The sequence below is a fragment of the Myotis daubentonii genome, chromosome 2 (assembly GCF_963259705.1).
Source record: "Myotis daubentonii chromosome 2, mMyoDau2.1, whole genome shotgun sequence".
Taxonomy (NCBI): domain Eukaryota; kingdom Metazoa; phylum Chordata; class Mammalia; order Chiroptera; family Vespertilionidae; genus Myotis; species Myotis daubentonii.
In genome coordinates this window covers 120889147-120915403 of record NC_081841.1, presented here as the reverse complement: position 1 = coordinate 120915403, position 26257 = coordinate 120889147, and the positions used below count along the sequence as shown (strand labels likewise).

The 26257-nt window shown below is 39.4% G+C and overlaps 1 protein-coding gene across 4 annotated transcripts in view; it reads left to right on the top strand.

The window, feature by feature from the left end:
* Positions 1-26257, top strand: part of NBEA (neurobeachin) — a 990744-nt gene that overhangs the window by 301778 nt on the left and 662709 nt on the right. For all 4 annotated transcript variants that reach the window (XM_059684425.1, XM_059684424.1, XM_059684423.1 and 1 more), the window contains 7 exons: positions 1934-2042; positions 13532-13613; positions 13860-13983; positions 15316-15508; positions 17643-18650; positions 21969-22186; positions 24720-24873. In XM_059684425.1, coding sequence (XP_059540408.1) covers positions 1934-2042; positions 13532-13613; positions 13860-13983; positions 15316-15508; positions 17643-18650; positions 21969-22186; positions 24720-24873 — 1888 coding nt within the window. The remainder of the gene's footprint in view (positions 1-1933; positions 2043-13531; positions 13614-13859; positions 13984-15315; positions 15509-17642; positions 18651-21968; positions 22187-24719; positions 24874-26257) is intronic.

Here is a 26257-nt window from a genome sequence, read left to right as displayed (position 1 = left end):
AACAAGTGATTACAGAGATTTAAAAAGTGGTCAGAGGATGGCATCAGGCAGTTCTTAGAAATAATGTAAATGGTCAAAAGACTTGTGAGCATTTGTTAGCATTTCTTGTAAATTAAAATTCTATTTTTTGCATATCACATTGACTGCTTTCATGATTATTATAAAATTAATAATAGTTGAAACTGCTTATAAAACGCATTTATACTCTGATGGTGGAAGTTTGAATGTACATATTTCTAGAGGTTTTAAACTGATAAGTCTAAAAAAAATTAAATCTAATAGCTTTTACTAAATCACTTCAGTTACAGGAATTTGTCCTAAGGCAATAATCGTGGATATGCCCAAAAATATAAATAAAGGCACTAAGTTTTGGGTCAAAATTTTTGTAAATAACAAATGGCCAACAGTGGTGACTAGATTATTATGCTTTCTTATTATCAATTATATTTAATGACAGTAAAAAATGTTTTTTTTGTTGTTAATCCTCACTAGAGAATATATTTCCCTTGATTTTTAGAGAGAGTGAAAGGGAGGGGGAGAGACCAAGAGAGAGCACCATCTGTGTGAGAAAGATACATTGATTGGTTGCCTCCCACATGTGCCCTGACTTGGGCTGAGCCTGTAATTGTGGTAAGGGCCCTTGACCAAAATTGAACCGGTGATCATTCAGTCCATGGGCCAACACTCTATCCACTGGGTCAAATCATCTAGGCAATGACAGTAAAAATTTAATATATTGATTTATAGGACACAAGTAACAAATTACCTTATACAGAATTATTTTCATTGCATGTATATCATTATATTTGTGTCATCTTCATAGTAATCTGGAATAACATAAACTGGTATTTAAAATTATCTTTGAGTTAATAGAATTATAGGTTTCTTTTTACTTTTTTCTGTTCCAAAGTATTCTCTGAATTTGTTACAAGAGATATTTCTATGACCATCTAAAAAAAAACAACAACAAAAAACTTGTTTTGTGAAGAAGGAAATCAGGGTATGTGAACTTTCCTGTTCACAGTCTTCAGTTAAATGGTTACACCTATCTGTAGTATAGCTGTGGTCTCAGTAAGAAAGAAACAAGAAATTAGCGATTACCTAGTCCTTTTATGTCATAGTTGCCAAATCCAAACAGGGAACCATGGAAAATCAAAGAAAGAAGTGAAACATATTGGTTTGGGAACCAAGAAGATCCAGCACTTGAATTTTAAGAAAGTGAAGTGAATGAGAAGCTTATAATGATTCCCTGAGCTAGAGCTAAGTGTTCTAGAATGCCTTCAATAGAGCCTTCTATCCTCATTATGGATTGAGGGGAGGGGCAGTTAAATGAGCCAACAGTTAGTAACTATATAGAAAGGGTTTGTTTGTTTGGTTGGTTGGTTGGTTTTTTAATCCAGTGGCAGACTACGAGTATAAGCAATAATGAATCTGCTTCACTTCTGTCAATTTCATTTTGGTTTTTTAATCCCCACTTTAAGCTAGAATATTCACTTTTAATTATAATTTTAAGTTTATCATAGACTATTTTATAGACTTCCATTTGAATAGAAAGGATTTAAAAATTCTGTGGTCTCTGTGTTAGGGGAAACCAAAAATCCAAAACTAATAAAAACTACTCCTAAATAGTTATTAGAAATTTGAAAATAATAGCTGTCAACATTTATATAATATTTTATAATTTTTATATTTCACATTTTAGTTTGCACAGATATGTTATTTGAGAAATGTTTAAATAGTATTATTGGAATTTTAGGAAATATCTGTGCTATAAATTGATTTTTTTATAGGTGGAAGTTAAAGATTATTACTTATATGATTGTGTATCTGCTTAAAGATTGTACTTTTTTAAAATCTCAAAGTCATGAGATAGAAAATTCAATGTGTTTCATAGCATTGTGTTGTGTTTGTTTTTTCACCTCTTTTTCTCCAGGAGAAAAGTTGAAATTATGCATACCCATAGTCTTTTCACTCTTCTCGGAGAAAGGCTGATGTTGCATACAAATACTGTGACTGTCACTACATACAACACACTTTATGAGGTAAAAATTTTAAAATGTGTGATGTCATTTTTAAATGTATGAAGTGGATAATCTCTGTGGAATTAGGATCCATTGTTGGTCACTTAACCTACAAAGCCAGTAATCATTTTAGAAAATAAACAGTTGCAGTTTTATATTTTATATCCAAACATATCCATGTACATTTATTCGCCAATTTTTATGTTGGTCCAAGGACATTTCTTTGAATATGGATTGGGTGATTGACTTTGCACAGAGTTTTTCTTACATAAACCATATACCCATTATGTATTATATATTAGTTCTCTCCTTTCCCCCTTACCCTAATATGTAGCAATTACCTACCTTAACCTAGAATTAAAACTGTTCTGAATTGTAGGTAAGAATTATTTGTAAAATGGTATCTGGAAGAAACTTTATATCTCATCATTTTATTCAAAAATATGTTTTTCATCATTTCTAACTGATGGCCATATAGGTTGGATTAACATTTTTTCTATGAAATGCATGTGCTACCTCCTAAAGTAGCTGTTTTTACTTTTAAATACTAGAAAAATATTTGGAATGTTCTCTTATGTTAACCTTAATTGTGTTTTCCTGCAACTGATCTTCAGTGTCTCTAGTTCTTTTGTCTAGTGCAAAGATTAGCAGCCTGCCAGCACCCATCTGTGTGTGGCAACAAGCTCAGGAGTTTCTATATTTTTAAGTAGTTGACAATAATTAAAGTGAAAATAATTTATTAAACATAAAAATTATTTGAAATTTAAATGCCTGTGTCTGTCCATAAGTAGTTTTGTTGGAAAAAAGTCACATTCATTCTTTACAGATTGTTGATATTTAGTTTTACTTTGCAGATCACAGTGTTTCAATTAATACATGTATTACTAAACCTAACATTAAAAAACACACCAGTGAATATATACACTTTGAAAACAAGGAAAGTGGATTTCAGATCTCACCCTTTTAAAATACAGTGGAGTATGGGTGATTTTAGTGTAGATTGAGATGGCAGAACATTGTGTCTGTTATGCAAGTATACTGTAATTGTGCTAATACAATATATATTAATATTACTAGATTAAAGACTCATAATAATATTCCTAACTCAGAAAAACAGTGGTCATAATGTACAAAACAATATCGCATCATTGCAGTTTTTTTTACAAAAATGAAAATATGAAATGAGAGACATTGAAGAGGGCAGATGCTGAGATTCTGAATGGAATTGTACTGGAATTTTACATTAATACTAGAGGCCCAGTGCACTAATTTGTGCATGGGTGTGGTCCAGCCGGCCTGCCCTGATCAGGGTGGATCAGGCTCGGCCTGCCGGGGGGAGGGGACTCAGGAGGTTGGCTGGCCGGACCCACCCCCGATCGGGGTGAGGGGGCCAATCAGAAAAGGGTCTGGCTGGGGGGAGGGGCCACAGGTGGTAGGCAGGGCCAGCCCAACCCCGATATCTTTTTTTTCAACTCATACATACAGACACACCTCTTGTGAACTATCATCCTGCACATAGATTTGTGTCTTGATTTTTCCACTTAATAATATACCACAAATACTTTTATTACAAAATGTTCATCTTTGTTCAGGGGAGCAACCTGTTCTGATAAAGGGACAGATAATGTAACATATTTTTAGGCTTTGGGGTTGTATTTGTCCATTTGGGCTGCTCTTAAGAGAATACCATAAACTGGGATGCTGATACACAACAGAAATTTATGTCTCTCAGTTCTGGAAGTTAGGAAGTCCAAGACAAACAGTCTTTTCACTGTGTGTCCTCACATGGCATAAAAGGGCAAGAGACCTTTCTGGGGTCTCTTTTAGAAAAGCACAAACCCTAACCCTTACCCTATCCATAACCCCTTCACATGAGGGATATGTAATCCTAATCACCTCCCAAAGGCCCACCACCTAATACAATAACAATGGGGGTTAGGTTCTAACATATGAATTTTAGGGGAACACAGACATTCAATCTATAAGTGTCTGTTGCAACTACTCATCTCTGCAGCAGTGGCTTGGAAGCAGCCATGACCAATATGAACGAAATGCTTGTGTCTGTCTAATAAAACTGTATTTACTATCTATACTAATCTATACTAATAAAAGAGCAATATGCTAATTAGACCGGGAGACCTTCCGGACATCCTTCTGGACAAAGCTATAATGGTGGGGCCAAAGCAGAGGCAGTTAGTGGTGATCAGGCTGGCAAGGGTGGGGGGCAGTTGGGGGTAACCATGCTGGCAGCAGGGGGCAGTTTGGGGTGAGCAGGCCGGTGGGGGGACATTTGGGGGTGAGCAGGCCAGCAGGGGGAGTAGTTGGAGGAGAGCTGGCTGGCAGGGGGGGCAGTTGGAGGTGATCAGGCCAGTGAGGTGGGGCAGTTAGGGGCAAGCAGGCCGGTGGGAGGGCAGTTAGGGGCAATCAGGATGGTGGGGGGTCAGTTGGGGGCAAGCAGGCCAGCAGGGGGGGAAGTTGGGGGTGAGCAGAATGGCTGGGGGGTGTTGTTAGGGGCGAGCAGGCTGGCAGGAGGGAAGGTGGGGGTGAGAAGGCCGGCAGGGGGGGAAGTTGAAGGAGAGCTGGCTGGCGGGGGGGCAGTTGGAGGTGATCAGGCCAGTGAGGTGGGGCAGTTAGGGGCAAGCAGGCCGGTGGGAGGGCAGTTAGGGGCAATCAGGATGGTGGGGGGTCAGTTGGGGGCAAGCAGGCCAGCAGGGGGGGAAGTTGGGGGTGAGCAGAATGGCTGGGGGGTGTTGTTAGGGGCGAGCAGGCTGGCAGGAGGGAAGGTGGGGGTGAGAAGGCCGGCAGGGGGGGAAGTTGAAGGAGAGCTGGCTGGCGGGGGGGCAGTTGGAGGTGATCAGGCCAGTGAGGTGGGGCAGTTAGGGGCAAGCAGGCCGGTGGGAGGGCAGTTGGGGGCAAGCTGGCTGGTGGGGGGGCAGTTGGGGACAAGCTGGCTGGTGGGGGGGCAGTTGGGGGCAAGCAGGCCAGCAGGGGAGGAAGTTGGGGGCGAGCAGAATGGCTGGGGGGTGTTGTTAGGGGTGAGCAGGCTGGCGGGAGGGAAGGTGGGGGTGAGAAGGCCGGCAGGGGGAGAAGTTGGTGGAGATAAGGCCGGCAGGGAGGCAGTTGGGGGCGAGAAGGCTGGGGGGCAGTTGGGGGCAAGTGCGTTGGCAGGGGGGTCAGTTGGGGGTGAGCAGGATGGTGGGGGGGCTATTGGGGGCTATCAGGCTGGCAGGGAGGCAGTTGGTGGTGATCAGGTTGGCAGGGGGGCAGTAGGCACCGATCAGGCCAGCAGGCAGAGTGGTTTGGGGCAATCAGGCAGGTAGGCAGGTGAGCGGTTAGTAGCCAACTGTCCCAAATTGCAAGAGCAATGTCCAACTACCACAGTCTGACATCCCCAGAGGGGTCCCAGATTGGAGAGGGTGCAGGCTGGGCTAAGGGACACCCTCCCTCCCGTGCATGAATTTTGTGCACTGGGCCACTAGTCTTATATAATAAAGAGGTAATATGCAAATTAATCCTCACACCCTCACAAGATGGCTGCCTAGGTCCAGGCTGGCAGGGGTTAGTGAGGGATGACCAAACAACTGAACACCAGGCTGCGTGGGGTGACCAGGCTTGGGGGTGGGGCATGAGGGACAACCAGGCTGGCCGGGGGGCGGGGGGTGACGGTTAGGAACGACCAGGCCAGCAGGGAGGTGGCAGTTGGGGGCTACCTAGCCGGCAGCAGGGGGCAGTTAGAGGCGACTAGGCCCGCAGGGGAGGCAGTTAGGGTCGATTGGGCCAGCACGCAGAGGCAGTGAGGGGCGATCAGACCAGCAGGTGGGGGGGCAGTTAGGGGCAACCAAGCAGGCAGGCAAGTGAGCAATTAGGAACCAGCGGTCACGGATTGTGAGAGGGATGTCCGACTGCCGGTTTAGGCCCGATCCCCAGGACCTAGGGGTCCAGGGGGAGAGGGTGCAGGGTTGGCTGAGGGGACCCACCCCATGCATGAATTTTGTGCACTGGGGTTCTAGTCCTATATAATTAACTAGAGGCCCGGTGCACAAAAATTTGTGCACTCGGGGGGGACGGGGGGTCATTTAGCCTGGCCTGTGCCCTCTCGCAGCCTGGGACCCCTCGGGAGATAACAACCTGCTGGCTTAGGCCTGCTCCCGGGTGGCAGAGGGCAGGCCCAATCCCTAGGTGCATCCCCTGGTCGGGAAAAGAGCAGGGCCGATTGGGGAGTTGGGGCGCCGCCCCCTGTCATGCACAGAGCAGGGCGGATTGGGAGGTTGCGATGCCACCCTCAGTCACGCTCAAGGTAGGGCCGATTGGGGGCTTGCGGCACTGCACCCTGTCACACACAGAGCCGGGCGGATCGGGGTTGCGGCGCCACACCCTGTCACACTCAGGGCAGGGCCAATGGGGAGGTTATGGCTCTACCCCATCACACACAGAGCAGGGCCCATGGTGGGGGTGGGGGGGTTGGGGCGCTGCACCCTGTCACACACAGAGCAGGGCAGATCAGGTGGTTGGGGCGCCTCACCCTGTCACACACAGAGCCGCAGGGTAATCAGGGGTTTGGGGAGCTCCCCCCTATCAGGCACAGAGCAGGGCTGATCAAGGGGTTGGGGCGCCTTCCCCTGTCATGAACAGAGCAGGTCGGATAGGGAGGTTGTGGCCCCGCCCCCTGTCACACACAGAGCCGCAGGGCGATCAGGGGGTTTGGGCGCTGCCCCCTGTCACGCTGATCCCGGTGCCAGGAGGCCTTGCCGCTCCGCTGATCCTGGTGCTGGGAGGCATATTACCCTTTTACTATATAGGATAGAGGCCTGATGCATGGGTGCGGGCCGGCTGGTTTGCCCTGAAGGGTGTCTTGGATCAGGGTGGGGGTCCCGCTTGGGTGCCTGGCCAGCCTGGGTGAGGGGATGATGGCTGTTTGCAGCTGGTCACACACCCTTCAGGGTGGGGGTCCCCACTGGGGTGCCTGCCACTCTGGGTGAGGGGATGAGAGCTGGTTTCAGGCTGGCGGGTGAATGAAGCTCCCAACCGCTCCTTTTTTTCTTTTTCTTTTTTTATTCTGGGCCAGCTTTAGCTCTGAGGCTTCGCTCCAGCTCTAAAGCCTCCGCTGCTGAAAGCAGGTATCTGGTTTGTTTGGGTTCTATAATCAAAACACTGTTTCAACTCCAGCTCTGAGATCCCGGCTGGCTGAAAGCCGGTTTCTGGAGTTTGTTTAGATTCTATATTTGTAACAATGTTTCAGACTGCAATCTCAGAGGCCGGCAAGGCAGGCTGGGAACGTTGGAGTCCTCCATCACTGAAGCAAGCAAGCCTCATGTTCGCTTCAAGGTGCCTGGCTGCCGGCCGCCATCTTGGCTGGCAGTTAATTTGCGTATTGCCCTGATTAGCCAATGGGAAGGGTAGCGGAGGTACGGTTAATTACCATTTTCTCTTTTATTAGATAGGAAGGGGAATATGCAAATTAACCCTAATGGGGGAATGACCAGTCGCTATGATGCACACTGACCACCAGGGGGTGACACTTAATGCAGCAACTGACCCCTGGTGGTCAGTGCACTTCCACAGGGGGAGCGCCACTCAACCAGATGCTGGCTCAGGGCTGGCTTGTGCAGCAATGGTGGCAGGAGTCTCTCCTGCCTCTGCAGCAGCGCTAAGGAAGTCTGACTAATGACTTAGACCCACTCCCCGCAGGGGTCCCAGACTGTGAGAGTGTGCAGGCCAGGCTGAGGGACCCCCCTGAGTGCACGAATTTCTGTGCGTCGGTCCTCTAGTGTATTTATTATATTATAATATACCTATTATATAATGTTTTTATCTATGCATTTATAAAAATATTAATTTTCTGCTGTTTTATTTAATATTTTTTCCCATTTTATATTCTCATCACTAAATTTAAGAATGGCTGCCCTTCATATAAATGAGAAAAACTCTTTGGTTACTCTGTTTTATTGTTCCTGAGATGAATATTCCAACTTTGTGTCAGTCATTCCTCAAATTACATGATTTGAAAACTCTGCTCTCAAAGATGTTGCTGTTTTGAGTTATAGTAGTTTTCTTTTTTTTTTATTGCTCTAATATTTTATGTACAGGGCTGAATAAGCACTCACTAACAGACAGACTTAAGTTATATAGAGCATCTTGTTTCTGATTTATTTTTCTAATAATGATTTCTTTTTTGGGTACTTCCTATGATAGTCACCTTGGGAAGTCCTTTACATTATTTTAGATCCTTGAAACAACCCTATGAAACTGGTATTTTTATTGCATTTTCAAACAGACAAACTGAGACTCACAGTTTAAATTATTTGTTCTATGTCTTACCACTACTAAGTAGTCATACAATAGGCAGTTTCCTTAGTGTATGTGTGTAAGGCAAAAAATGTCAGAATGTACCTTCAAGTTGAAAGCATTAAAGTCCTCCTCTGAATCAGAACCTTTGCTAAAAATATCAGGGTTCTGAATGCTAGTGTCTAATATTGATGAACTTGTTTTTCTATCTTGGTTGTCTTCCTACTAATTGCTTTGGTTGGTGATGCTTATATATGTTTTTTAGTGTATATATTTTTTGCCTACATGAGTTTCTGACCTGCTTGTTTTGACCTATATAGTGTCAATACAGTAGAAGTCTTTGTAAACAATTGAACTTTATATTAAAAGTAAAGTATAACAATATAATATGTTGAATTTGAAAAATCATTGTCTATTCCTAACCTTAAAAGAAGAATACATACACATGCATTTCTATCCGTCTTCCTGAAAAGTGGCTCAACAGCAAGTGCAGCAGCATTTTCACCTACTACCTATACTCACATGCATGCTCTTAGTATCCAGATTTTGGTCTCTAATGATATTGTACACTAAACAAAGCCAAGTTATTGATGATTTCACATCTTAGGTAGAACAGCCATGATAAGCTTGGATCTTCTGATACTGGATTTCACAAAGGTTCTGAAATGATAAAGTAACTGACTTACTGTCTGGCCAATTTAGCAATAATATATGCTTTTAAAGTAGAATAATAATTACGGCTAATTGGAATGAAGAACTCTGAGTTAATTGATGCTCTAAGAGGGAAAATTAATGTTTGTGTACAAAAAGTCCAAAAAGAAAAATGGTTTATGATTAGATAGCAGTGTAGATCTCAAAAAAATACAGAAAAGAGCTTCAAAATAAGCTTTAATACAACTAACATATCAAATTGTTTTATCAGACTAACAGGATGGTGGGTGACTAATTCTGGATCACTCAAGTTTAAAGATTATATCATTTTAGAGGGTGGCATCTATTGTAAAACATTAAAATTTATATGATAGATTTGAACTTAAATTTCAATTAATATAACAAGTGAAATATAACCAAAAAGAAAAAGAAAAAAAGAAATATCAGCCTGCAAACCTGCAGCTGGAATTGATGCACCTTGAAAGTGTCAACCTGGGTCTGCACCCCTAGAAGGAATAGGTTGATAATCTATAGTTAGCAAGCTCATTTTATCTCATTCTCTTTTTTGGTTTGGGGAAATTATATTAATTCCAACCAATGTATCAAAATCAATATCACCACAGCTATAGGAAGGTGTAAGAATAAGTACAGAAATAATAAAGAACTGTGTAAAACCTGTGGTGATGATAATAACATTTTAGAACATGTGGTTTTCACAAAGTGAAAGTCCAATTAGGATAAGGACTGTGTCACTGTGTTCTTTAAAATTCTAAATCTGATAGGATACTTGTAATAGAATAAATAATAAATATTAAAAGACAACTTAAGTTAGACTTTTATTTTAGCAGGATATATCAGACAACATTGCTTAAGTTATGAAAATGTAGTAATGTTAATTATTATGAAAACTAAAAAATTATTAAGAAAACATCCCTGTCTCCTAGTTTTCTGAGGAGAATTTATTCTTGAATCTCATATACTAAGAAGCGAGTTAGCTTTAATGGACTCCTCTTTGAAAATACGCAAAGCTATTTTTATACAGATATTTTTGAGAGTTATAATATTTGCAAAATATGTCTTAAATTTCATTTGCTTTATTTTATATTTCACTCCATCTATAAATAATAGTTACATATGTTTTCTTAATTATTTGTAGTATGCTTCAGAATTAATCGTCAGATTTTAGAATATGTCTTCCAATGACAAAACTGGATTTTTGAAATGTCCTTGTAGATCTCAACAATACTATCTGATACACTACTTTATTAGGTGTTGTGATATTAATGTCTCTTTATAGATTTAGGTAAACTACTTCTCTTTACATCCTATTCCTATAATTCAGTTAAACAGTGCAGGGATCTCACAGTGTGGGATCTTTATATTAGTGATTTAATTTCTTGTTTTGCTTAATATGTTAAGCAAAACAAGATATAATTGTTTCTTACAAAAATAATTAACTGATTTTTAAATGTATATTTTTAGTTACTTTGTCTTTTTTTTTATAGGGGTATAATGGTTTTGAGCACAGATTTTTTACAAGGTGGTATTCAAGTTTAAATCTTTAAATACCTCATATATAACCCTTTTCTCAACATTAGAGAATCTCAGAGGGGGATACTGTTAAATATCATGTTATTCAAATATTCTTTTCACAGATAAAGAAACTAAGAGTAAAAAAAATTATTATAGCTTGTGCAACGTAAAGATACAAAGATTCTCTGATCCCCAGATACCTGTAGTAGCAGTTAGATGTAACAGTAGGGTTAACAGTTTGCCATTTTAAGAAATGAACAGTATTACTCTTTTGTCAAAATTTGAGCCTACTGATCAAAGATGATTTATATATGATGAGGCTGGGGATTAAGTATTTTGAGAGGAAGTAGCTCTTATTTAAGCCTAAATTCCTCTCTATGACCCATGAATTAGGAAATAATTCCATTTTTAAAATACAATTTAAATATAAATGCCAGGCTCATGTCTATGTCTGTAAATAGCATATTTATTCAATTACCTCTATGCACTGTTGTTTCCATGCTCTCTCTTATATGATAGTCACTAGTCCCATGTAGCTATTAAATACTTAAAATGAGGCTAGTTTTTATTTTAAGTCAGTGCCTTTTTTATATACATTGCTAATATAACTAAGTACATTTTCTATCTTCTTCTTCTTTTTTCAAAAAAATCTGGGGAGGAAGGTAAGAAAAATGTGACTTTTGGATGTCATCGTCTTTTTCTATTTCGAAGAGATCATCTGTGTCTCTTTTTTTATAATTTACATTCTTCATCCCCAATTTTTGCAATATAACTATTTCAACTAACTGTTTTAGTTTTGATTCCTTAATACAGGTTGAACTATTTTGGGGGTCTTGAACTATTTTTAAAGATTCATTCAAAACTTAGCATATTAAGCAAAACAAGAAATTAAATCACTAATATAAAATACCGTTACTAATAACTAAATGAAAACAAATGGGAAAAAAAAAGAATACTGTACTCACCAAGATTTTGGGTTAGTGGAAAAATTGTAAATATTTTAGAATTGTTATTTCCTTTATTTTGTTAACTTTTGTCATTTTATTGTTCTTTGTAAGAAGTTTTTAAAACTCTTTTTTTTTTTTTTTTAAATATATTTTATTGATTTTCTACAGAGAGGAAGGGAGAGAGACAGAGAGCCAGAAACATCGATGAGAGAGAAACATCGATCAGCCGCCTCCTGCACATCTCCTACTGGGGATGTGCCCGCAACCCAGGTACATGCCCTTGACCGGAATCGAACCTGGGACCCTTCAGTCCGCAGGCCGACGCTCTATCCACTGAGCCAAACCGGTTTCGGCATTAAAACTCTTTAGTAAAGGATAATGAGCCACATCTACACTAATAAAAGACAAAGATGCTAATTGACCATACATTTGCTACTCCCAAACCATGCCCACCAGCCAATCAGAGCGACTATATGCAAATTAACCCAATCAAGATGGTGGCCAGCAGCCACGCAGCTGGAGCAAGCAGGAGGCTTGGTTGCCCTGGCGATGGAGGAAGCCAAGCTTTCCTCCTGCCCTTGGCTTCGCAGAAGGCAACAAAGTTTCAATTATGGAAGCTAAATAAATCTTAGATACCTGCTTCCAGCCAGCCTCCACTGGGAGCTTGGGTGGCTGGGGGCAGTGGCCAGCCTGCAAACAGCCATCAGCCCCTCACCCAGGCTGTCCAGGCACTCCAGCAGGGACCCCCCGTGAAGGGGCTGTAGCCAGCCTGCAAACAGCCATCAGCCCCTCACCCAGCTGGCCAGGCACCTCAGCGGGGACCTCCACCCTGAAGGGGATGTGGCCAGTCTGAAAACGGCCCTCAGCCCCTCACCCAGGCTGGCCAGACACTCCAGCAGGATCCCCACCCTGATCTGGGACATCCTTCAGGGCAAACCATCTGGCCCCCACCCATGCACCAGGCCTCTATCCTATATAATAAAAGGGTAATATGCAAATTGACCTGAACAACAGAACAACTGGGAATCATTGGTCACTATGACACACACTGGCCACAAGGGGGCAGATGCTTAATGCAAGAGCTGCCCCCTGGTGGTCAGTGTGCTCCCACAGGGGGAGCTTTGCTCAGCCACAAGCCAGGCTGACGGCTGCCAGTACAGCGGCGGTGGTGGGAGCCTCTCCCGCCTTCTCAGCAGCGCTAAGGATGTCCGACTGCAGCTTAGGCCTGCTCCCCGCTGGCAAGTAGACATCCCCTGAGGTCTCCCGTGTTGCCAGAGGGATGTCTGACATCCAGCTTAGGCCCAATCCCCTGGGGAGCGGGCCTAAGCCAGCAGGTGGTCATTCCCCCAGGGGTCCCAGACTGCAAGAGGGCACAGGTCAGGCTGAGGGACCTTCCTGAGTGCACAAATTTTTGTGCACCAGGCCTCTAGTATTTTATAAAAAAAAAAAAATTTCCCTTATAGCCCTTCCGCTGTGGCTCTGGTTGAGCATTGACCTATGAATCAGGAGTCATGGTTGGATTCCTGGACAGGGCACATGCCCAGTGGGGGCTATGCAGGATACAGCTGATCAATCATTCTCTCTTATCATTGATGTTTCTCTCTTTTTCCCTCCCTTCCTCTCTGAAATACATAAAAATATTTTTAAAAAGAATTTTCCCTCATGGCATTTCATTTTGAGTTGGGACCCAGGCTTCAGACTTGATTTTATTTACAAATTTTCTAAGTTTTCAAAATTAATGTTGACATTAAGAGTCAAATGTTTACAATTTGCAGCATAATATATTAAGGATGTACGCTGAAAATGTATTTTAAACAGAATAAATTCTTGCATTTCCTAATTAAGCTCTTTTTCTATAGATACCGGTCTTGGTTTTGTCTTTATAATTAAGAAAACAAAAACAAACAAAAAAAGAAAATGAAGAATCCATAGTTTAGAAGTATGTAGAATACACTAGATGTCCATTTAGAAGAGATATTTCTTTTAATTTGAACAGAACTTACATTCTTTTAAAGTTTTATGTAAGCGAGTATATAATTTGCAATTATGTTTTAAATTATTTTCTAAATGAAATTAAAATTCTTTGTCTTTCAGATATTGACAGAGCAAGTATGTACTCAAGTTGTACACAAACCACATCCAGAGCCAGACTCTACAGTGAAAATTCAGAATCCAAGTAAGCAAACAGCAATTTTTTTATTTTATTTTAATGCAATAGTAACATGGTAATATATCAGACTAAATCTCCTTTTTTCCAACCATCTAAATTCATTATGGTGCTTACATAGTTCATAACACTTGAAAATCACCTACCATGGTGCTAAGCCTTTAGTTGAAAAATCAGTAAATATTTTTTGAGTGGAAGATATGGTGCAGTTATAAATCTATACCATGCCTTTTTGTTATTGTTGTTCTTTTACAGTGATTCTTAAGGTAGTGGCAACTTTGTTAAAAAACTCTACACCAAGTGCAGAACTGATGGAAGTTCGTCGTTTATTTTTATCTGACATGATAAAACTTTTCAGCAACAGCCGTGAAAATAGAAGGTATGCAATTTGAATACTATTACAAAACAAAACTGAATTCCATAATTAACCTAAGTTCCTTTTCTTTATTTTCAATCTCTTTCAGAGAAAAAAATTTCTAATCTTTTCCACTTTGCTAAAAACTTTTATTTTTATCCTCACCTGATGATATATTTTTCCCATTGATTTGGAAAGGGGGGGAGGGTGAAGAGAGAGAGATAGAGAGAGATCTAGGATTGGTGGCTGGTTGCTTCCCTTATGAGCCCCGACTGGGGCTGAGTATGGAACCTGCAATCAAGATACATGCCCTTGCTTGACCCGTAATCAAACCTGTGACCCTTTGGTCTGTGGGCCAATGCTCTAACCACTAAGCAAACCAGCCAGGGCGTTGAATACTTTTAATCATCAGAAGACACTGCATGTTTCTTTAATATAATCTGCCATTAGCATACTTCCACTTATATCAATGTTTTTACTTATAGGGGTGTTATATTTTAATTGAATATATGGATATATACCCAAAAACCATTATTTAAAATGCACTGTTCCCTTGGTGCATTCTATTATCTATCATCAATAATAGTTTTAATTATAATTGTGTTGGAGTAGCTCATATTCAACCATGCTTTTTCTGAATTTGTCTGATAACTGATTGATATCATGTATTTTTGAGCTGATTACCTAGGACAGTGATGGTGAACCTTTTGAGCTTGGCATGTCAGCATTTTGAAAAACCCTAACTTAACTCTGGTGCCGTGTCACATATAGAAATTTTTTGATATTTGCAACCATAGTAAAACAAAGACTTATATTTTTTATATTTATTTTTTATATTTAAATGCCATTTAACAAAGAAAAATCAACCAAAAAAAATGAGTTCGCGTGTCACCTCTGACACGCGTATCAGAGGTTCGCCATCACTGACTAGGACATGGAGCCATGGTTGCTGCCTGAGTCATTAATTTAACAAATATTGATTGTCTGGTGTGTATAAAGCACCTTGCTGCATAGGTTGTCTCAGTATGCAGTCTTAGTACAGTTTAGTGGGAAAGAACAATAAAGCAGTGGTTATTTTACAAGATATTAAGTGCATCATGAGTGCTGCAGGTTATGAGGGAGTAGAGAAGTAATAACTTAATCTGACTGGGAAAGTTTGAAAAGCAGTTTTAATGATAATTTGGATTTTTCCAGATATAAAAATGGGGGAACACCATTCCAAGTGTAGAATATAGAATATGCAGAATGATTGTACCTTCGTTGACCTAGGTGCAGTTTTCACTATTTATCTACATTTCAAAATAGTAAATTCTAATATAATTTAGATGTTTTTAATGAATATATTTTTCCCGCTAGATGTTTATTGCAGTGTTCAGTATGGCAGGATTGGATGTTTTCTCTTGGCTATATCAATCCTAAAAATTCTGAAGAACAGAAGATTACTGAGATGGTCTATAATATCTTCCGGATTTTGTTGTATCATGCAATAAAATATGAATGGGGAGGCTGGAGAGTCTGGGTGGATACACTCTCAATAGCCCATTCCAAGGTAACAGAGATTTAGCATTTTATATCATCTAATTTTCATCTGTGAGTTAATTAAATGGCTATATATGCTCATCTGGTGCCATCTTCTGGGCATTTTCCATCAAGGCCGATTCCTCCTTCCCAGTTTTCTCTTTTCTGTTTTGTCCCCCCCGCCCCCTTCTGTTTATACACTAATAGATCTTGAAGTTTTATATATCATTTGATTGAAACCTCAGGTTTATAAATTAGGAATTTTAGACCCCAAAGGTGACCCCACATATATAGCAGATCTGAGAACTTGAGACTGAACCAATTGCCCTTTTAAAAAATAAAACATACCTAAGAATATTTTATGGACTTTACTTTTTAATATTTTTAAAAAGCAGCCAGAAATTATTATTTACAAGTGAATTATAAATATATTTAAAGTGTTTAATTTTAGTGGTATTTTTAATTGCATTATCATTTCTTTATTTTTAATCCTAGAAATCTAAATATTTATATTTAAAATAGTATCTAATCTTTAGTAGAAGGAAGTCAGTTTTCCAACTCCATTTTTGGGACTTGATTTCATCTTCCATAAAATGAAGGGGTTTTTGTATCAAGATAATCTCCAAAGGGAGGTCCATTACAAACTAAAATTTTCTTATCCTATGACTTAATTAGAAATTAATATCATATGTGCCTCTAAGGAAAAATTTTGAACTTACTTTTAATTTTAGAAGAGCTTTTATTGCTGTTAATACCTTAAACTTTATAATGTATTGGTACCTTACTTTTATTATTACACTAACAAATTTGAAAATAGTATTTTGTAGGAAAAGATATTGCATTTTTTTATTATGACATTATTACAGATGCCCCCCTATTTCCTCACCTTTGCCCTCCTCCACCAGACATTGCATTTTATGTAATATATATAAAAGAATTCTAAAATATCAAATTAAAGTAGCCTATGTAAAAATAAAATTGTGATGTTTTAACAGTTTATAATTGTATGTATTTATAGTTTTGTGTGGGGTTTTTAAAACAATTGTTTAAATAGGCACACATATGAGTAATGGGTGGTGAAATCTGACCTAGTAATAGTATTGGGACTGTATATTAGTCACTTCTTCAATTTAGCTCAAATACCTCAAAAATGTAGGAGTTCAACTGGCATATTAGGTAAGGGCAACATTGAAATACTTAACCTAAAAGAAAAGATCACTATTTAAAACATTAATATTGTTAATTTACCTAACTTAGTATTAATACATGCTGTGTTTGATAAATTAAAATTCTTGGCACCATTTTCCTATTATTAACATAACTAGGGGCCCAGTGTATGAATTCGTGCACATTGAAAGGAACTGTGGGCTGCAAGGCTGCAGTGGGCACAGGGACAGGTCTTGGCTCATCCTCCCAGGCCCCTCCTGCTGTGCTCCCCCATCCCCTGTCTGCAGGCAGCCCCCTCCCACTGCTGCGGCTCCCACACACTGAAGGGCGCCGGCCCCACTCGCACCTGCTGACGGTGCGGAGCAATTGGTGCCATTGCCAGCAGCAGGTGAAAGCAGTGGTTTTGGTGCCGACTGCAGGTGCAAGCAGGGCTGGCGCCAGCAGTGGATGTGAGCAGCGGCTCCACCATCTGCAGCAAGTGCAAGTGGGGCTGTTGCCAGCTGTGGGTGTGAGAGGCAGCTGACAGCCACGATCCTCAGGAGCAGGGGGAGGTGGAGAAGCCCTGAGGGGCGATTGGGGCTGGCAACTGCCACTCCCAGCCTCTGACAGCACCAAGCGATTGGGGCAAGCACTGGGTGCCAGTAGCAGGTGTGAGCGGGGCCGTCGCCGGTAGCAGGTGCAAGCGCCGGTGCAGGACCATGGCACGCAAGAGCAAAGAATTTTCAGTAACCACCAGAGGCTCACCTTGATGACAGCGACTGGCCCCACCTTGGTCTGGCGCCCCCACTCACCTGCTCCACCATATCATGCCTGCCATGTTCCGTGCGTGCCCCCTGGTGGTCAGCGCACATCATAGTGACAAGTTGTTTGGTTGTTGGATTGTTCCCCTGTTCAGTCTATTTGCATATTAGGGTTTTATATATATATATTTTATTTGTATCTTTTATTTCTTCTTGGTGTATTTAAAATGCCTTACTGTTTTTTCCTTTGTTTCTAAGGTCACTTATGAAGCACATAAGGAATACCTAGCCAAAATGTATGAAGAATATCAGAGACAAGAAGAGGAGAACATTAAAAAGGGAAAGAAAGGGAATGTGAGCACCATCTCTGGTCTTTCATCACAGACGACAGGAGCAAAAGGAGGAATGGAAATTCAAGAGATAGAAGATCTTTCACAAAGCCAGAGCCCAGAAAGTGAGACAGATTACCCCGTCAGCACAGACCCTGGAGACTTGCTCATGTCAACAAAAGTGTCAGATGATATTCTTGTGAATTCAGATAGATCGAGAAGTGGTGTACATGTGGAAGTGCATGATCTTCTAGTTGATATAAAAGCAGAGAAAGTGGAAGCAACAGAAGTAAAGCTGGATGATATGGATTTATCACCAGAGACCCTAGTAGGTGGAGAGAATGGTGCCCTTGTGGAGGTTGAATCTTTGTTGGATAATGTATATTGTGCTGCTGTTGAGAAACTCCAGAACAATGTACATGGAAGTGTTGGTATCATTAAAAAAAATGAAGAAAAAGATAATGGCCCATTGATAACATTAGCAGATGAGAAAGATGATCTTCCTAATAGTAGTACATCATTTCTCTTTGATAAAATACCCAAACAGGAAGAGAAACTCCTTCCTGAACTTTCTAGCAATCACATTATTTCGAATATTCAGGACACACAAGTGCATCTTGGTGTTAGTGATGATCTTGGGTTGCTTGCTCACATGACTGGTAGTGTAGACTTAACTTGTGCAAGTATAATAGAAGAAAAAGAGTTCAAAATCCATACAACTTCAGATGGAATGAGCAGTATTTCTGAAAGAGACTTATCATCTAAAGGGTTAGAGTATGCTGAAATGACTGCTACAACTCTGGAAACTGAATCTTCTGGTAGTAAAATTGTACCAAGTATTGATGCTGGAAGTATAGTTTCAGATACTGAGAGATCTGATGATGGCAAAGAATCAGGAAAAGAGATCCGAAAAATTCAGACCACTACTACAACACAAGTAAGTTACCTAACATGACTTCTAAAAATGCATTAAATAGATGTTGCATTGTTAGCATTAAAGCAGAGTAATTTATTACCAGTTACACTATGCTTATATTTAATTATGGTAAAATAGTATTTTATAGAATTGAATAGTATGGTAGTACATATTAAAGAAATTTAAAATAGCTGAATTATATTTCCAATTATGTGTAACTTTGCTCAGTCTCTCTGGGCCTGAACTTGCTTATATTATACAACAGATTGTACTAGATGAAAATATGGCTATTACGGGCTCACCCAGTTCTAACATTTTATGACTCTGTGACTACATGTACACATTTTTTACTCAATATCTTTGCTCTGAATACTTAATTAAAAATTTTTTGTTGTCGTTGTTGAAAGTATTACAAATGTCCCCTTCACCTACCCATTGACCCCCTCCCCCTGCTACTACCCCTTCCCCAGCGCCAGCCCCAAGCTTTCCCGGCACTATTATCTTACAATGGGCTTTGCGTATAAGTTCATTGGTAAATCTCTCCCCACACCCTCCACCCCACCACTGCTTCCCTACGAAATACAACAGTCTGTTGTATGCTTCAATGTCTCTCTATCTTTTTTGTTCATCAGATTTTTTTCATTAGATTTCATATGTAAGTGAGATCATGTGATACTTGTCTTTCTCTGACTGGCTTATTTTGCTTAGCTTAATACTTCTGATCCCTCCATGCTGTATCAAAGGGTAAGAGATCCTTTTTGACAGCTGCATAATATTTCATTGTGTAAATGTACTACAGTTTTTTAATCCATTCATCTACTGATTGGCACTTGGGCTGTTTCCAAGCTATTTTACATAATGCTGCTATGAACATAGAGGTGCATATATTGTTTCTGAAGGGTGTTCCTGGCTTCTTAGGATATATTCCTAGAAGTGGGATCCCTGAGTCAAATGGCATTTCCATTTTTTATTTTTTGAGGGAACTCCACACTGTTTTCCATAGTGGTTGTACCAGTCTGCATTCCCACCAGGAGTGTGCTAGGGTTCCTTTTTCTCTGCATCCTTGCCAGGAAAATGGACACATTCCTAGAAAAATACAGTCTTTCAAAACTGAAACAGGAAAAAGCAGAAAACCTGCATAGGCCAATAACAACTGATGAAACCATTCTCCTTAAGAAGCGAGACAGGGTTGTCCACTTTCACCACTTTTATTCAACACTAGAGGCCCGGTGCACAAAATTCATGCAGGGGGGGGGGTGCCTCAGCCGGGTCTGCACCCTCTCCAATCCGGGACCACTCAGGGGATGTCCGACTGCCAGTTTAGGCCCGATCCCTGTGGGATAGAGCCTAAACTGGCAGTCGGACATCCCTCTCACAATCCAGGACTGCTGGCTCCTAACCGCTCACCTGCTTGCCTGCCTGATCACCCCTAACCACTCTGCCTGCCTGCCTGATCGCCCTGAACCGCCTCTGCCTGCCTGCCTGATGCCCCTAACTGCTCCCCTGTCAGCCTGAGCACCCCTTACCACTCTACCCTGCCGGCCTGATCACCCCTAACTGCTCCGCCTGCCTGCCTGATAGCCCCTAACCGCCTCTGCCTCGGCTGCCACCACCGTGGCTTTGTACGGAAGGACATCTGGAAGACATCTGGTCTATCTGGTCTAATTAGCATATTACCTTTTTATTAGTATAGATAGCACCAGAAGTCCTAGTCACAGCAATCAGACAAGAAGACAAAAGGTATCCAAATTGGAAAGGAGGAATTAGAACTGTCATTATTTGCAGATGACATGATATTTTATATAGAAATCCATAAAGACTCCACCAAAAAGCTACTAGATTTAATAAATGAATTCAGCAATGTAGCAGGATACAAAATTAACACCCAGAAGTGGATGGCAATTTTATCCACCAGTAATGAATTCTCATAAAGGGAAACTAAAAGAAAAATCCCATTTACCTTGCAACAAAAAAATTAAGATACTTAGGAATAAACTTAACCAAATAGATAAAAGACCTGTACTCATAATTAATTTTAACCTTTTAAGCTTCAGTCCCAAACCTGTTCTGTGGATTATAGAAAAGAGGACTTGGAGCCCAGATTGAACTGATAGATGAAATGAAGGGGAATGGAAAGAGGACATGATATTTATCAAGTGCCTGCTATGTTCCAGGCACTGTGATATATGTTTTCAGATTTAATCCTCACAGCAACCCTGTGAGGTAGGTAATATGGCTGAGGAAATTTGCAGTTATTAGCAGTGAGAATTTTTTTTACAACCACGTGGATAGGAATTTATTATGAGAAAATTAAAGGCCTGGTGGTGAGGAAACGTTAGTGCTGCAGTTTGGGCCTCACCAGAGTAAACTGAAAAATGGATGCTTTTTTCTGATGTGGATTTTAATTGTTGATCTTTGAGGTTTAAGTTTACTTCCTTATTTTCTAGGCTAACTAATGCCTAGAATTAAGAGTTGAAAAAAACTTTTACCTTTTATGATTTGTTTTGTTGCTGTTCTCTGAGTTTTACACTCACTGTAAATTTAACATGTTCTGTTATAAAGAGTAAACCATATACCTAACTAGTGCCTTTGTACTCTAATAAGATTCCTTAATAATAGATTCCGTGTGGGGGAAAAGTATTTTTATTTTTGTCTCTGTTAACTACCAATTCCCATTTTTGTGGCAGTTGTACTACAGTGATAATTGTCAGGGTATCGGAATATTGAATTAGGTAGAGATTTAAAATAAAGGACAGCATGATGCATTGTTTATTGAACATAATAATCATTAGGTTTGTCTGGTTTTCTTTCAGAGTGCATAGGCATTTCCTGGTTTTTCATTTTATCAAATGTATTTGCTTTTTCTAAATTAAAGTATTATGAGCAAAATAGACTCTAAAGTTAACTTGAATCTGTTCAATTAATATTTCTTTTAATCTTGTGTTTTTAACTACAATTAGTTGATGACATATATCCAGTATACTTCACTTTCATAAAGAAGAAATATAGGCTACTGTAAAGCCTCCAAAATCAGGGGTAAAGAGGGTCTGGTTTTAAGTAATGAACATTGTTATTAAACTTAGGTATTTAATTTTTTCCTTAGTTTGTGAAACTGCAAAATAAAAATAGTAGTAGTAGCCCTCAGCTCTAAAAGGTTCCTGAGCAGGGAATTACCAGGTGAAATATATATATATATACACATACATACACACACACTAGCCTAATTAAGTCATAAACAAAAGCTTTACTCACACACTTACTTTACTATACTTATTGTTTTCATTTTGAAATCAAGAATTTCTTTTGCACTCTACAAATGTTCACCTTTTATTTCTCTAGGCTGTTCAGGGTCGGTCTCTTACACAACAGGACAGAGATCTCCGAGTTGATTTAGGATTTCGAGGAATGCCAATGACTGAGGAACAGCGGCGTCAGTTCAGCCCAGGTCCACGCACTACAATGTTTCGTATTCCTGAGTTCAAGTGGTCTCCAATGCACCAACGACTTCTCACCGATTTACTATTTGCTTTAGAAACAGATGTACATGTTTGGAGAAGGTAGAAATATTTTTTTTTCTAGAAATAAGACTATTTTCATTTAAGAAATATCTACCTTTTTATCTTTTACTCTTAAAATTAATACCACATACTAAATGTATTCTTGTTAATGAGCTTATGATATATGCATTGTTAAAATAAAATTTTAAATTATTTTATGACACCTATTTTTAGAGACTATATCAGTTCAAATATAATCACTTAATGAAAACCAACTGTGCATAAATTAAGTCATTTCCTTTTCTCACTTTTGATTTAAATTTTAATAGCAAGTGTACAACAAATTGATTATGAGAGTGTCATTTATATATGCAAGCATATAAATTAGGAAATTGATGGTACTCTGTAGCAGATTATGCCACTATCACAAGTATCAGTGGCACAGTATTCTCAAGACTCAAATAGGGTTCCTCTGCTTCTCCTGATTTTTCTTCTAAGATTCAAGGTGGTTGCTTCAGCTCCCAGGATTGAATCAATGTAGGAAACTTGCTCAAACTAGAGGGTATGGAGGACTCGTCTTCTTCCTCCTTCATATCCTTCTTTCCTCCTCTTCCTTTTTTCCTTCTCCATTCCTCTTCATTTCTTTCCTTTTTTCTCCTCTTTCTCCTCTTCCCTTCCTTCCTTCCTTCCTTCCTTCCTTCCTTCCTTCCTTCCTTCCTTCCTTCCTTCCTTCCTTCCTTCCTTCCTTCTTTCTTTCTTCTTTTATGTTTTGTTTTAATTGAAGCCACTCAAGAAATTTCCCCCTTATATCTCACATGCTAGCAGGATTATAGGCTCTTCTCAAAGATAATCACCAGCAAAAGGGAATCCTATAAAATAAAACCCTAATATGCAAATCAACCAAACAGTGGAATGACCAGCGCTCAGGGATAGCGCTGCTCAGCCAGAAGCCTGGCTCATGGCTGGCAAGCACAGCGGTGGTGGTGGGAGCCTCTCCTGCCTCCACTGCAGGCAGGCAATAAGGAACGAGGGGTCCCAGACTGCTAGAGCCCCAGACTATGAGAGGGATGTCTGACTGCTGGCTTAGGTGGACTTCCCCCAAGGGGTTCCAGACTACGAGAGGGTGCAGGCCACGATGAGGGACCCCCCAGTGCAAGAATTTCATGCACCGGGCCTCTAGTGGAATTATGACTGACCTATACAGAGCAATATTGGTCAGTAACCTAGTAGCTGGGGTGAGGCCAACCTTTCCTACACCTGATCTAGTTCAATAGTAGAACAAAATCTTGATTGTGTTAGCATGGAAAAGGAATATGGAAGTAGTCAAGGTCTGCCACATAATGTTTTTACTTCTGATGTTATTTTATTAGTTTTTCCTTAGTCTGCTGATGTACAGAAACAAAGGTATTTTCATTGCTAGTGTTGTTACATGCTAAATTACCTACAGATGATAAAGAAGGAACCTCGAATACTATGAAAGACATTAAGGTTAACATGAATATCAATGTATGAAAATTATGTGATTTTCTAATTACAGTATTAGTGGCTTCTAAGTGAGTGATAGTCAGTTTTCTTTCCTTTAACATACTGTGTATCTTTGTTTCCTTTCAAGGGCTCTCAAAAAATTTCTGAAACAGAATTCTATAAAATTAAAAAAATTTTAAAGACAGAACTTATATTTAGGACAGGGGGAAACATCTTGAGATCTAAGATATAATATACTAGAGGCCCGATGCACGAAATTTGTGCAAGAGTAGGCCTCCCTTTCCCCGGCTGCTGGCATCAGCTTCCCTCTGGCCCCTGGGACCCTGGCTTCCCTCCCAACCCTGGCTTTATTTGGAAGGTTGTCTGGAAGGATGTCCAGTTTAATTGGCATATTACACTTTTATTATTATAGATTATATTGTACAGTTCTAAAACTTGAGAATCATTGACTTAAATTTGATCGTGAAGTAGTTTCTTCCTTTCCCCCATTAGAATATAGTTCATATTCTTGACTGTCACCAAACTAAAGCAGTGTATTTCTCTGAATATCTACATTGCATGTTTTGTATGGGGAAGCTCTACTGCCAACCTTTGAGGTCTTTTCTCTTTTTATTCAACAAGTCCTTGAATTTTTGCTGATTTATTTATATTCTCCTACTACATCACTTCTGTGATTAGCAATATATGTTTTCAGTATGGCTGGTCAGAGGTAGGGGGCTGGAGTCTGGTGATGCAACAAACTGAAACTGCATAAAAGGTAGCAAAACATTGTTAACTAGCCAGTTGTTCTGCCTTTTAATACAAAATGAATAACTTTGGCAAAAATAAATATTTTCAGCCAAATTCATTGAGATAGTCATATACTTTTGAATATATTTCTTGGGAAACAAAATGCTAGATTAATACACACACATAATAACCGTGTAAAGGTGCTAAATTTTTGGTAATATAAAATCTCAATTTTAAATTCTATTATTTTCTGAGAACTCCATTTTATATTTGCCTAGCTCTTCATTATTTGTCACTTAAAAATGTTATTATAAACTGTCTGCATTTCTTATTAAGCCAAGGAATTGTTAATTTGCATTTTGTTTTTCTGCTATTTTAGCCATTCCACAAAGTCTGTAATGGATTTTGTCAATAGCAATGAAAACATTATTTTTGTACATAACACAATTCACCTCATTTCCCAAATGGTAGACAACATCATCATTGCTTGTGGAGGAATTTTACCTTTGCTCTCTGCTGCTACATCACCAAGTGTAAGTACTTTGCCTCCATCTAGTGGTTACATTGTATAATTACTTGACTAGAGCACCTCAGTGGTGTTCCATACTGTACACAGGTTTATAAGGCCCGGGACTCATAAAAAAAGGTATCCAAAAACTTAGGCTCTAAGTTTATAGATGGATTTTAACAAAACATGTTCATCTAAGGGAACTTTTAACTATATTAAGTTATATTTATCCATTCATATTAATGTTTATTTGTCAGTTTTGGGTTCCAGCTATGTGCATTTATGAAAATATTTCTCTGGTAATTAAAATAAATACTTCTTAGAAATAGTCATAACTAGAAATTATTAACTTTATTTTGTGTATGTTGTTTATCCCTTCAAATATAATACACTGTTAAAATCCTTGTTCTGTAAATCTTGATGTTCTAAATAAAAGTATATACTTAGTCATGAATATAAATTTAGAAAAAAATCATCATTATAAATGCAATCTCATGTAATTTATTTGACATATTATTTCTAAACTTAATATTATTCTATCTATGATGTTTATCTTCCTGCTCTCTGAGATTTGATTGTTTCAAAGAGAACCAAATTAATGATTTCTAGGAGTGTTTCTTATTTAAAACTTAGGTACCTAGATAGAAAAATTACAAAACATGCTATTTTTATGCTATCTTAAAAATTTCACAATAATTTAAATCCTCAGAAATCTTTATGTTACTCACATGGCCTTTAATAGCATTTTTATCTGACTTTATTTGCTGGTTCAACATTTATTAAAAAAAATAGTTTTGTCTCTATATAAAACATTGAAATGTATTAATATAATAAGGTTGAAAGTCAATCAGTGTTAATTATGTTATATATAATATAGTAGGTAAGTGCTAACTTTATATTTTAGTTATCACTTTAAAAAATATCTCTGATCCATATAAAAAAATCATGACACCATAGCTATCTACTGAAATGAGAAAGAATAGAGAACTATGCTTCCCATATTACCTGTGTTCTTGCTGCCATATTGGAAACTCATCTCTAAGCCCAAGAAGTATACTTTTTTCCAAAGAGAGACCTGTTTTGTTAAGATGTCTTTTACTAGCCCTGGCCAGGTATCTCAGTTGATTAGAGCATCATCCCCTATACATCAAGGTTGTGGGTTTGATCCCTGGTCAGGGCCCATACAAGTATCAACCAATGCATTTGTAAATAAGTGGAACAACAAATCATTATTTCTCTCTCTCTCTCTGTATGTCTCTCCCCCCCCCCCCCCGCAATCAATAAAGAAATTTTTTAAAAAGAGGGTGATTTAGTTTCATTTTTTTTTTAAGATGCCTTTTACTTGCTAAGGCAGTGTTTCTAAATTGATCTTTGGCTTTATTTCATCATTAACACACTTTTTCTACATG